Raw genomic sequence first — 14,077 nt, forward strand, 5'->3', positions numbered from 1 at the left:
TCCTCCTCTGAAAATAAAGGCTGTTCAGTGAGATGACTTTGGACCAAGCTTCCTCCTGGCTTTGAGGATCTGATTCTAATGCTGATTGAGTGGTAGAAGTTGGGCATCTCTGTTTAGTGCTGTTTTATTAAGAGAAGAAAGAACCTTAAACCTTTAACTCGGCCCCTGCCCTCCCTACTCTGAGATCATTTCATGATATACCTAGATAACTCCTTGGCCAGACCACAGTAGGGAAGAGATGGACCATCTGAGCAAAAGATGAACATCACCAAGCAAACCAAGGTTTGCCTCCATCCCCTAAACACTGACCATAAACAAGGATGTTTAACTTTGAAAGAGAAGACTCAGTGACCATCCTTCAAAGGGCTAAACCAGTAGCAAAGAGAAGACATAGGAGGGAAATAGAGCCAAGATAAATTACAAGTTGCCTCAGATACTTATGTCAGTGGTCATGTGAGGAGAAAAGACTTCATGCTATAATCCTTACTCCTATAGAATAGAGAATGTTTTCTACAGTTCTTGGGAATAGAGAAGCTCGTTACTTGAGGCATTCAAGCAGAAGTAGGGCTCCTATATGATCAACTTGACACAGATAGTGTAGTGTGGAAACCAGCTCTGTATGCGGGGTAGACTCTGTGTCCCTTTAATTGGCTCCAAGGGCCTGCTGCATGCCCCCAGTGGGGAAACAGGCAGGCGCCCTCTTCCGAGGGCTGAGTTAGGACATGGTGGTGTAAAGTCAGCTCCTTGGACTCTCCTGGGCTCCAGACTGAGACACCTGTCTCAGTTCTGTCAACAGCCAGCCTGTGACACTGAGCAAATCACCCTCTCAGTGCCTTGGTGTCATCATAGATCAGATCACACCCCCCCAACCATTTGAAGGCACCTCTTACAAAGGTTTTCATGAGAATCCCACATGTATTCCAGGTACACTCTTCTGAAGCAAAGCCTTCTGCAAATGCATTAGGGCTTTTATACCTCTGACCCCCTAGAGTCAACAATCTCATCCAAGAGAAAAAAAAAAACGTGAAAAGAACTGCTGCTATTCTCTGGACAGATTTTAGAGCCCCAAGTTAGGGCCTCCCATCAAACAAAATCTTAAAACAAGTAAATCAATAAAGACCTTGAAGGTTGAGAACTGTCAACTTTGGCCTAGAGAATCTGAGGTTCGCAGACTCCTTCGAAGGCCCTGTGTCCTGGACGAAGGGGAAATTTCAACATGGGATGTAGCATTAAAGTACATGCACAGCCTTTTCAGAGGAGTCTTGAATGCTCCAGTGTTTCAGCCCATTGGCCCAAATGCTTGGGACTGGTGGCATTCAGATGTTGTCTCCTTTAAGAAATCCTGTAGGTCTACTCTTTCTAGGGAGCAAAGCCTCCTTTCTGGGAGATCTCGTTGGGGCCTTGAGACAGGCCAGTAAACGTGTTCCTTCTGAGTACAGCCAAGGTCCATTTCCATGCAAGAGCCATGAACTTCGTTTACAAAAGAGGAATGGGAGGATGGATGAATGGGTGATTTTTAGAAAATGGCAGGGATGGTAATGAGGGAAATTAAACTCCCCTCAGTGAATCTGGAGGTCAAACTGTCCTTAAATCCTGTTACTATAAGAGCCTCCAATGTGCCATATTCTACAGCCTGATGACTTTGGGGTCATCCCCTATTGAGAGCAGGGAGGAATTTCTACACTACTCAGACAAAATTGTCCCCTGAGATTGGCAAGTTCCCAGTAGGCCAAGACAAAGCTCCTTGCCTCTAAACTCTTCCTGAGACCAATGTGAACTTTCCCCTATTTACAAATCAAATGCAATTAGAGACGATATTTCTTGAAATAGATATGTATTTTTAATGAGGAATGCCCTGTCACTTTTCATTAGGAAAAGGAAACACAGCCACATACTAATACCCATTCTCACCCAAGCATTCCAACACAATAATTATTTATGCAGGTAGGTGCTGCACAAAATCATCAATAAGAGGAAAATAAAACAGATACTCTAGGGTTCCAACAATTTTCCCATTTCCCCTGACGATTCCAGTTGCACGGTAAATTGTTGGAACTGGAGGTGACAAAATTAAAAATGTCTTTTACAAATTAATGTTACTGGCTTTGGATTATTCCATTTCTAGTTTTCTTGTTGATAGTGCATACCAGTTTAACAAAGTGCATGCTTTTTAAAAAATGTTTGAACTGGCAAGCTAAAATGATCTGGGTTTTCTTGCCCACCCGCCCCCAAAAAAAAAACCTTAATATAATTTAGAACCTAGCATTTAGAAAACATGGCCATGACACATCAGGGATAAGGACTGCTCATGAAACATGCTTGATTTGGCAAAAGACGATAAATCTAAAACCTTGTGGGTTTGTCTTTGTTTTTGTTTGGAAGCAGCCAAAAGCAGGCTATGATATATGATGGGAAAGAAAAAGGAATACCTAATACTTCCCGTTTTGTCACAACACATGTGCACACAGAAGCACACACAACACACGCACACAGCCACTCAGTCCTTAGGGAGGAAAAGAGAAAGGAGTTAGGTCAGAGACACCACTAAGGGTGGGCGATTGAAGGCTCTGAGCGTGGTGTGCAGCTTTGGGGTGGGTATCCTCTCAGCTCTGTCTCCGTGGTCTTGGTCTCACATCTGTCCTGGGAAAACCACTGCAGAGATGGGGCAGGTGGGGTGAGAACTGTAAGGCATAGTCTGCGGGGAAGGAAGGAGGAGATCCATGCTTCATGCTCAGATGTGAGTTTCAGAGGAGGATGGGCCTGTATTTCCCTTTGGCCTGCTCTGTCTGGCTGGAAAGGTGGGGGAAAATGAGACCAAGAGACCAAGAAAGGAGGAAGGAGAGAAAGTAATAATGATGACAATAATAATAAATAAATAAGAAAAGACGAGTTGGACCAATGGAAATTAACACCAACTATGACAAATGACTTTTCTGTCCCATTTCCCTCCCCACACCTAAACGGACTTCCGGCGTTTCATCAGCCTCTGGTGGTCGGTAAAGCTGTGTAACCCAGGAGAGATGGAGCTAATAGGAGATGGGAAGAGGCTGTTTTTTAATGTGCTTGGTGAGATCTCCTCGATCTTGTAAGAGATGGAGTGGAAGTAGTGGGGGGCAAGCTTGGCGCTGAAGGAGTTCTGAGGAGCCGCTGAGCGGCCGCCATAGTCCTGCGAGCGGTAGCAGGTGCAGGAGCACACAGACTGCAGGTCCGCGACGTCCGCCTTGTACCTGGGCCGGCTGGGACGTGGCTCCTCAGGGATGTGAATGACCATGCTGTTGCGGTTTCCGGCAAGGGATGCCCTCTCTTCGGCATCCCGCCGCTCATCCTCACTGTTCATGGTCAAGAACCTGAGGACGACCAGGTTGAGGAAGGCCCCGATGACCGTCAGCCCCACCAGGATATACATAAAGCTAAAGGCCACGTAGAGTGGCTTCTTCTGCAGGGCACCCTTGGTCTGCAGGGCCACGTAGTCCCCGAACCCAATGGTAGTCAACGTGATGAAGCAGTAGTAGTAGGCGTGGAAGAAGCTCCACTCCTCACACTGGGAGAAGGCAGCCGCCCCGATGCACAGCGTCCCCATGCAGGAGAAGAAGCCCACAGTCACCATGTTCTCCATGGACACGTCAGTGTTGCGCATGCCACAGCACTTCTTGATGCGCTTCAGCAGGTAACGCACGAAGGTGTTCATGCGCTCGCCCAGGCTCTGGAACATGACCAGCGTCAGCGGAATGCCCAGCACGGCGTAGAACATGCAGAAGGCCTTGCCCGCGTCGGTGCCAGGTGCAGCGTGCCCATAACCTGTGGGGAGGGGACAAGAAGAACAGGGAGAACAAGTGAGGAGGGGTCTAGAGGTTGGGGGAAGCAGGGGTCGACTTGGTGCAGTGCAGTGCAGGGGGACGTGGTATGCTTCAGTTGGGCTGGAACTGGGGGAATTTCCTCTGCAGGGTAGAAGGGCATGGCCATATCTTGGAGGGAGGAGAACAAAGGAGAGCCAGTTTCTTAGAAGTCACATGAGGTTGGGGGATGGCAGTGGGGGTAGGAACATTTCAGTAGGGAGGGGATTGGGGATGTTATAACCTGGGATGGAAGGGAAGAGAAAAACAAGGAAGAATCAATGTCACTTGTGATATGCCACTGAGAGGGGATGGAGGGGCATTCCAGTGCCACCTTGGAGCAACACAAAGGCTTTAAAAAGATAAAAGCAGATTCACTACTAAGAGAACTCCAAAAGTACCAAGCCCAAGGGAGAAACCTCTCTATGTCCACTATGGATTGGCATGAAGAGTAGATTTTCAAAGAATGATACCCGCCATGGACCAGGCACAGTGCTAAATCCTCTTACACACATCACCTCATTCTAGCCTCTAAACAGCCATAATGATTCCAACCTCACTGACAAGAAAACTGAGTTAGTTACTTAATAGCAGGGTAGCTTGATTTCTTCAGAGTTGGGATTTCAGCCCAGAGTTTTCAACTGCCAAGAATGAGGCTCAAAAGCAGAGACTTTGAATCAAGAGAGGCGATTGCAGAGTGAGACATAAATGCCACAAAGGCATATTTTTAAAATGTTTTGTTCGCTGCTGTATTCCCCCATACCTAGAAAGTAAACTATTTAATAAAGGAATGAATACATTTGCACTACTCTATGAATGGAGCCTGGATAGAAATCAGGAAACAACCCTTAAAGACCTTATGTATGTAAGTACTTTTGAAATTCTTGATGCAACTTCATTGCGTGGTTGCTGCAGGGAATCCAAGTGAAGCCTTTATTTTCTCACATTCAAAATGAAGGCAATGATGTTGAATAGGTGAAGTCAGCTGCAGGGTCACCCAGCTGGTCAGTGACAACGTCAGAACCAGGATGGGCTCTTCCCAATACAGCAGAAGTAACAAGGGACTCAGTAGGTTCAAACTGTGGCACTAACACTACCCAGAATAAAAACCTGGATCGTGGACAATATTTGGACTGAAATTTTGAGGGATGTACCCGGTCTTCCAACATCCAAAATCCTGCCCATCGAGACAGATTTCCCTGACGTAACCCTGTCACATGTTCATGGTCACTTAGCTTGCTTCTTTACCTTGGGTTCCATAAGCTTTTCCAAACCCATGTGTCTTTATCTGTTACATGGGATTGGTGGCATTGTATGGATCTGCCGAGATCAGACAGCTCCTAGCCCAGAGTCTGATACACAGTAGGGATCTACCAGACCCCAGGATCCTCTACCACTGCCTCTTGCAGGAAGCTGCCTCTGACTGCTCTAGCTCATGTTTCTTCATCAGGGTTTCATTGCCTGTAGCTCAGTCTGCCTGTCTCTGGTGGTGCGAATATGTGCCATGACCTACCTACCCCCATGGGCCAAACTCTCACTTGAGAAATAACATCACATATTTGCCTCCAGAAGGCCTTCTCCCCATCCTCTCTGGCCCTCAATCCCAGCTAGCACTGAGCTCTGACACCCCTTAGTCCTTACGAAAGAAGAGATGATGTGACAAAGTTAGGCCAGAAAGGACAGGGTGGGGAAAGAGAAAAGCTGAAAAAAAGAGAATATATATATCAATTGAAATTATCCAATCTGAAAAGCAGAGAGGAATAAAGCCTTGGGGGAGCTGCAGGGCAATATCAAAAGGTGTCCCAGAAGGAAAGAGAATGAGACAAGAAAAAGAAGAAATATTGGCCAAAAGTAGCCAAATTTAGGCCGGGCGCAGTGCTTTACACCTGTAATCCCAGCACTTTGGGAGGCCAAGGCAGGGGGATCACTTGAGGCCAGGAGTTTGAGACCAGCCTGGCCAACATGGTGAAACCCCATCTCTACTAAAAATACAAAAATTAGCCAGGTGTGGTGGCATGTACCTTGTAGTCCCAGCTACACAGGAGGCTGAGGAAGGAGAATCACTTGAACTCAGGAGACAGAGGTTGCAATGAGCCATGATTGCGCCACTGCACTCCAACCTGGGTGACAGAGCAAGACTTCATCTCAAAAAAAGCTAAATTTGATGAAAGACACAAACTTATAGATTCAAGAAGCTCAGTGAACCCCAAGCAGGACAAATACAAAGAAAACCACACGCCAGAGTCGAGCTGCTTAAAGTCAGAAAATAATGAAAGCAGCCAGAAAAAAACAATTATACAACATACAGGGAAACAGCAACATAATATTGCTTACTTCTAAACATAAGCAACAGAGGCCAGGAAGCAGTGGAAGCACGGCTGTAAAGAACTAAGACTGCTCACTGGGAATTCCACATCCAAAGACATTTTCAAATTAAGCAAAACCAACAGAGTTCAGTACCAGCATATCTGTACAACAAGATTACTGAAGGCTGCTCTGTCTGGGGAGAAGGACACCAGATGGAAAGTTAGGTCTTCAGGAAAGAAGGCACATCTTGGCAAACAAGTAGGGTAAATGTAAAAGATTGCAGGGGTGGGAATCCTACTCTATCTCCATATAGCTCACCCGTAGAGCTGATACAAAAAAAGCCAGCTGGAATGCTGGAGAATAACAGAAGGTTGTTGGAAACTTAATAAGTGGAAATGTTCCGTATGTGATATATTTACTAGAAGAAGTCAACACAGCATTTTCTGGGTCAAAAACTGCATACCAGGTGCCACAGTCCCCCACCCTGACTTCTGTTCCTGCTAGTAAAAATAAGAAGCAGTTTGCCTTGGCAGGGCTTGGACAGCAGTACACTGGTATGTCCTGTCTTAGGCTTATGTCAATTCTCCTGCTGTCTTACTAGAGCATGAAAACACTTGATCATTGACACCCCACGTGTTTCTCACTGGTCCACTACATCGATGACATCCCTTGGTAAGATACACGCATGAGAGAGTATGGGAGATGAACAGCACTGAGGTTCGGGGGTCTTCCACATTAACACATTTCCTGGGGGCCCAGTGGTCTGGGGAACAGGACCATTCCCTCTAAAGTGAGAGACAAGGCCTTCCAGGAAAAAGGCAGTGCAGGGTATCCTCCCCAGTCCTGTTCAGGTGTTGCCAGCCACAGCCTGCTCTCTACCGTGGGAGCTACAGCAAGTGTCCCTTTGCCCTCTGGTTTCCAGTTGGGTCCATCCAATGGACGGTCCCAGTAGGTCAGAGGAAGGGAAGAAGAGGACTTCGGCAATTAGCTGCATCTGCCAGCAGGCTCACGGCAGCTACTCTCTACAAGTTCCAGGAACTGCACCCTTGGTGTGTTAATAGCTCTCCACTGGTGTTCCACATACCCCTCATTGCTGCCCCCCAACCCTGCCTATGTGTTCAAGAGGAATTTATCAATAGCCCGTTTATTAATCATTCAGTGTGAGAGCTGTATTTCCTGCAGAGACCCTGTTATCCCCTCTGTTCTCTCCTGGGTCTGTTTCACAAATCTGTTTATGATAGAACACTGCAGGTACTGTGTACAAACAGGTCTGCAAATATTAAGTCCACATGTCAGATGTTCCCAAATACCTGTATAGAACACACATACACGGCATCCATGAAGACTTCATACAGAATACACACAGTGTATACTTAGAACCTAATGTGTAGAATAACAGCACATGTGACAGTATATACAGATAGATTAGACCAAGAGGCTCATATAACTACAGCACACCCATATTCACCAGCAAATATTGTCTATGCAGCGTGTGTGCCTATAGAACACACATGACACAGGCTGTGTATGTGCCACACCTATGTGTATGCTGCCGACTGCACACATGTACGTTTTAGTAGCACGCACCATGTCTACAGGTTATATGTAGAAGATACAATAAAGAACATAGAAAATGCATGTATGCTGGATACATGACAGAAGAAGGCCTCTAAGCTCTTCCTAAGGGGAGAATGAGGTACAAATCTAATACATTCCCCCAGCACCTGTGTGACAACTCAAGTCTTGAAAGACTATTTGTTCCCATCTGCAAATGAACATATCCCAATACCTGCCGCCCGGGGGTCAGAAGACGTATTCATTCATCAACTCATATGTTACCCGTTCAGACAACTCCAGAGACTTGACTGTGCCCTGGGACCTGCTCTTGGCACAGGGGATTCCTGCAAATCTCCCAAGGGGCTCCAGCCAGCCTGTACCCAACACGAGCAGGTGCAGATAGAGGCTGGGACATGGATGTAGAAAGGCCACAAGTGACCCCTGGGCTCTGGTCCTGGTCACCTCCCACCCCACCTGTGAGTTCAGGAACCACACATGCCCATATGGATTTTCCCCCTAGGACTCCAGGCTCCTATAATACCCCACACCCACCAGGCACTACAAGGGGTGACCTTCTCCATCTGAGGACCACAGAGGTGGCAGAACCTCAGAAGTCCCACCTACCGCTGGCCACCCTTCCCTCGTCATAAAGGGATCACTCGTCCCTTTGGCAACAAGACTTCTGAAATGGATGTGCACAAAATTCAGGAGGCACACATACAGCACCAAAGGTAGAGATAACGAAACCAGGACTCCCAGAGCGGCGCCGCAGCCTGCGGGCGAGGTCCAGCCAAGCAGCCTCAGTCACCCGAACCACTTTACAGATGTGGAAGATGAGGCTACAGGAGGGAGATTGGATCAACTCACAGCTGCCCTGCAAGAGACCACATCATCCTTACCCAACCCAATGCCTGGCACCCCCTACAGGCACCCAGCCAACAGCAGGGCCCTAAGCCAGAGCCCCAAGCCAGAGTCCCACCAACTGAGGAATGCAAAGGCCACACACAGGGTACAAAGCCCCTGCACACAAGGGACACAGCCAGCCCACACTGCTCATCTCCAGAGCTTCACCGCCTGTTTTGCTGATGTCTAAGGGGATGCGGAGTTCGAGACATGCCTGCCTTTGGGACCTGGTACTGGTCCGGATGGCCAGGAGGCAGGCCTCTGGGTGTGAGGTTAACCACAGTGGCGCTGGTGACAGAGACAGCACTGACAGCCTGAAATCCAGCCTCCAGCACTGCTCGCGCAGCAGCAGCATCCTTGACACCATCCCCTTCCCAAGACTCCAGGATGCCGGCACAGTTCAGGGACCCTGGAGGGGCTTACAGTCAGTTCCGGTCGAGTGCCTGTCCCAGCTTCCTCAGCCCGGCTGGCCCCCCGCATCACTCAGTGCTTCAGGCTCCAGGGTCCTGCTCTACCCACCCACCTGTCCTTCCATGGCCTGCTCAGCTTTGCCGAGAGGTGGCAGTGAACAGGACCAGGTAGGGTAGGTAGATGTGAGTAGTGAAGGAGATTCAGGAAGACCCCCAGCTCAGCCCAGCCCCACGTCCCAGCACACGGAACCAACTCCTTAAGTGGCGCCCCACCTAGGGGTCTGGAGCATCCTAGGTCACCTGCTAAGTGAAGCCAGTACTGAAAGAGAACCTCCAGTTCACCTGACCCACCTCCACAGTCAGAGGCCACTGACACCCGGGGGCCGGTGATGCCCAACTCCACAGGGCAGGCTGGTGATGGGGTTCCTGCCCGACAGATCTGGAAAGGGGACAGTCATTGTAAAAATGACAAAGCCCACTTAGAAAAGCTGACTCTGCGCTGTGCACTATGACTCCTGAGCACTCTGGAAGGACCCCTCTGCTTCCTCATCTGTGAAACGGGGCAGAGGACGTGCATCAGAGAGGAATGAGAATCAGCCCCTCACCGGGCCCCACCCAGAAGTAACCAAATTCATGGGTCCCTCACCGAGAGCTGGGCCCTGCAGCCTCTGAACTGAGCCCCACCTCAGGCTGGTGCGCAGCCCTGGGGGTCAGGTCTTCCAGCCCTGAAGTGCCCATATGGATCCGCAGCCAACGATGTCCGGGCCCAGGGGGACTGACAGCCTGCCTGCTGCCACAGGGCCTTCTCAGCTGGTTCCTAGGTGCCTCTTCCAGCCCCAGACCCTGGTGGAAGGCTGGCGGCTCCCAGGACAGCACCCACAGGCTGCACTCCTCACGGCCCTGCTGGGGAGTCACAGCCATGAGCTCCCGAGGAGAGCAGAGCCCACTGACTCAGCTGTGCAGATCCCAGGGCCCAGCATGGAGGAGAAGGCAGCACGTGGTGTCCCCAGTCACCTTGCTGTGCAATCGACTTCCATCTTCCCAGGCCTGCCTGGAAGTCCCAGCCAATCCCTAAGCCCAGGGCCCAAGGTGGCTGGGGGCAGCTTTGCCGAAGACACGGCATCGCCCAGCCTGATTTTCATGGCCTCTTTAATATACTTAGTGGGTCTCTTTGATCTGTCCTGGGAGAGGCTTTGCAGAGAAGCAGCCTTCATCTCTCTGCTGCAGCTGGCTAACAACACAGAAAAAAGAAAAAAATGAATAGGCTCCATCTTCCCAGAGAGGAGACAGGCAGAGGAGAAAGATCATAAAACTAATCATTTCTACTGGGTCTGGAGCTCCCCAAACCACCAGCTGTGGCTGGAAGGCAGCACTCACTTCAAGATGCCTGTCACTCCCTACTGGCTCTGCGAGATTTCCCAGAAGCTGTGGCGGCCACCAGGTACCAGAAGCTTCCCAACTTCTCCTGTTCTGAACAGCATATTTCACTTAAAGACACTCTAAGCACATGGGACATAGTAGCGCAAGATGCATACTATATACATGTAGAGTAGACCATAAGAGGCACCTATTCTGAGCTCCATATTTTAATTAGATACTCAAAGTATCCAGTGGGCTGTCTCCACTGGAGAAAGGCAAATAGGGCAGCCTGGGCCAAGTGGACTGCAGACCAGCCTCACTCCTGCACTTCAGCGCTCAAGAGCTGTCTGTGGCTCCCCATGTCCCCTCCAGCAATCTAGGTACATCCACACCTGACCATGAGTGACTTTCACAGACTTAAAGGGTAAAACCCCTGCCCTCCACTGTGGAGCTTATTCAGGAGAGAGGTAGGTAGAACAGGGCCTTTACCTTCCTGCCTCTGCAGCATTACTACCCCTCTTCTTTCCACTTGGGAATGCCCAGGCCATTACCCCACTTACCTGATCCCTTCACCAGAACCCATCAAGCTGAGCTTTGAATTCCTACCACAGTGGGGTGGAGTGCAGGAGCTTAGCTCCTGGTGTCAGGCCAGCCCAGGTTTGAGCCCTAACCGTGCCCTTGTAGGGACTGTGGATGGTCACATCCCTCCCTGGGCCTCTTTCTCTTCTGTCACTGCAACCCCAGTCTCCCAGGGAGCCTGGCTGTTCCAGGAGCTGGGGCGGCTGTCCTGAGGGTGAGGGGGTGCCCATGGCTGTCTCCCCCAGCCCACAGCTCCCCGGGACAGACTGCCCAGCACTGGAAGGAGATGGCCATACAAGTATTTAGGCACTGAGAAACTTCCCGCTGAAAGAGAATAAAATATAAAGGACATGCAAAGATTTGTGCTGGTAGGAATTAAAACAGCCACAAATTCCATTAAAGAATGACTCGGGGTAGGTTGGAGGAGGAGCAGGCTGGAGAGGTGAGCTGCCCTTGGGCTTCCTGGCTGGCTCCCACAGAAGTCTGCGGCAAGCATCCCACTCATCCTCCCACGAGCATCGGCCCCGCTCAGGCCCCCAAATGAGCTCAGCGTGATTTAAACCCAGGCATCTGCAAACAGCAAAAGCAAAGTGATGCATGGGTCACATGTAGGGTAGGCAAGAATCAATGGGTCCCAAAGTCTGGGTCTGGCTCCATCTCCTACCTGCTAACCATGACCTTGGACAAGACACCTTAGATCCTCTAAGACTTAACTTTCCCTTCTGGCAAAGGCAATATGGAGCCTCCTCCAGTGGCATGGCACTTTACATCCACTCGACAACGCTTTTCCCAACTCGTTCTTTCATGGATAAGGGATATCTGTGCTGGTGTGTCAAAGGCTCTTGCAACATAACACAACCCCAATCTCTACTGGGTACTACACGCAGGCTTGGTCTCCTGTTCGGTCCAAGAAGGGAATGGTAGTTTGCAGGCAGTCTGATGGTTTCAGCAAAAGCCTCAGGGTTTGGGGCTTGACGGGTGACTCAAAGGCATCTGCTTTTTCCTGCCAGACGTGAGGGTGAGGTCCGGAGCGCCTGCAGTCATTTCACCACCAGGAGGATGAACTCAGCCTCAGAAGATAACATCCCGTCCCCGATCTCAGAGATGGGAAGCTGTACAGGGATGTTTCACGCTGCATCTAAACCTGTCCTACCTGGAGTCAGCCCAGCTCACAGGCAGTTCATTCTGTCCCCGCTGTAAATGTGTTGGCTTTAGCCAGGGTTTCATTGTAGGTGATTAACACCCAACCCAGAGTACACATCCTAATACCCTAGCAAGACTACAAATAACCCACAACAGTTTTTTCAACAAAGCACTTTGCAATTCACACTCCCCTGTGTCTCTTGCTTCCAACTTTCTCTTGGAAGCTACTGCTGATATATATGTCCTGGGGAGAGGGGCTGGAAGGTGACAGGGCTGAGCAGGCAATGGCCAGCTGGCAGGCCAGGGCCTCTCAAAGAGCAGCCGCTCCCGTCCTGGCCCCAGGATGCTGGGCCAGGGTGACTCAATTCTGAGTTTTAAAGAGAAGCTGAAAATATGGATTTTTTAAATGTGGTATCTAATTAGTGTCCAATTAAACATTTGAAAACATGGCACAGGCCAAACAAAATAAGATGAAACAGACCATCTGTCTCAAACGGAGGCCACACATGCTCCAGAAATGGTGAATAAGGAAGAGCGAGAACGGAAGAGACCTGGGGTTGTGGGGGAGGAGGGCAGCAGGAGAGTGAGGCGAGTTGGGGTAAGACCCACAGAACGCACGGCTCCCCATTTTCTTTGCCTTCCCTCTCTCGTGGCGAGGCTGCCTGGGACAAGAACCATCAGTTGGCTCCATTTCACAGATGCACAAATAAAGGTGACATAGAAGCACCTCCCACACTGGGCTGAGGTCAGCCCTGCCCTGCACAGAGAGACGAGGAGCCCCCACCCTGGCAAACATGGTAGTTCTGGGTAATCTAAGGCCCCTTCCCACAATCACCATGGAGAACTTGAGCCCCAGGCCCTGGCCCCTCCCACAGATGGGAATACTGAGGCCCTTGCTCATGCTGTTCACGCAGGGCATGGCCCCCTCGTCTTCCACATCCACCCATGCCCCAGGATTCCAAGGCCCCGACCCTGAGCTGCCCTCAGAGCCCTGGCAACTGGCTTATTCTCAGGCTTGGCACCCTGTGTTCCCTAAAGGAAAATCTGGCAGATTTGGTGTTTTATTTAATGAAACCAATTTCCTCATATGATTTGTTATTAATTCTCAAAAAGAACTTCAGTTCCCTTTTGGTTTCCCTTCATTTGATGCCTTAAGGGGGGAAATGGACTAAATATATATTTCTAAAACATGAGCTTGCAAAGCACAAATTTCCAACAACATTTATGAAGGCCTTTCTCTTCCTCTGCTCCATGTAGGGCCTTGGGTGAGGCCCCCTTGGGAGAGCCCTAGGGCCCCTTCCTGAGGAAGGCCAGCAGCCTGAGGGAGCCCCGGTGCCTGGCCCAGGGTTGCACTGGATGGACATCTCGTCCCTGGTTGACCCATGGTTATCACTGACCCAGCACCTCCCGCAGTGGCCTCGGCCAGCCTGGCTCCGACTGTAGTCAGCCACTTTCCAGCTCTGCGGCTTCACCTCCCATGGGCCCTTGTCCCTTCTCATTATGAGGACACAGCCAAGATTAAATGAAGAGTCTTCATCCCCATTCTATGGATTGGGAGGCTGAGCCTCGGTGCACATCAGCTGTCATGGTTACATGTGCTTCTCCTTTAGTCCCCACAGCGACCTCACCAGGTGGCATCAGGAAACACCCTCTGCTGGCCGGGGCCTCGATGCCTGGCGGGGGCACCCCTGGGGAGGGCAGGAAGGCCTACATGGTGCACCCCGAGATGTCCTCCATTCCTGGCTCATACCCAAACACCAAAGAAATCCGTTCTTAAAGCATTTTTAGCAACTTCACACCTAGGTGTGTCACTAAAACCTAAACAAATACTTGTACCCACGTGTTCACAGCCTAGCTTCACAATAGTCCAAACATCTGTCGATGGACACCTAAACAAATGTGGTCCATGTGTATGACGGAACGTGTTCAGCCTTAAAGAGAGATGCAGTCCTGATGGGCGTTACAGTGCAGATGAACCTTAGTCAG

The 14,077-nt window shown here is 50.0% G+C and overlaps 1 protein-coding gene across 2 annotated transcripts in view; it reads right to left on the minus strand.

The window, feature by feature from the left end:
- KCNK9 (potassium two pore domain channel subfamily K member 9) overlaps positions 1-14,077 on the minus strand; it is a 105,017-nt gene that overhangs the window by 14,301 nt on the left and 76,639 nt on the right. The window contains exon 2 of one of the 2 annotated variants that reach the window (XR_005240921.2): positions 2,957-3,798. Coding sequence is in view for 1 of the 2 variants with exons in the window: in XM_008001619.3 (XP_007999810.2) it covers positions 2,957-3,798 (842 nt within the window). In the remaining variant the exon portion in view is untranslated. Of the gene's footprint in view, positions 1-1,817; positions 3,799-14,077 lie in introns of those variants that run through there. The other variant, XM_008001619.3, reaches the window with a different exon arrangement.

This window comes from Chlorocebus sabaeus, chromosome 8, assembly GCF_047675955.1.
Source record: "Chlorocebus sabaeus isolate Y175 chromosome 8, mChlSab1.0.hap1, whole genome shotgun sequence".
Lineage (NCBI taxonomy): Eukaryota > Metazoa > Chordata > Mammalia > Primates > Cercopithecidae > Chlorocebus > Chlorocebus sabaeus.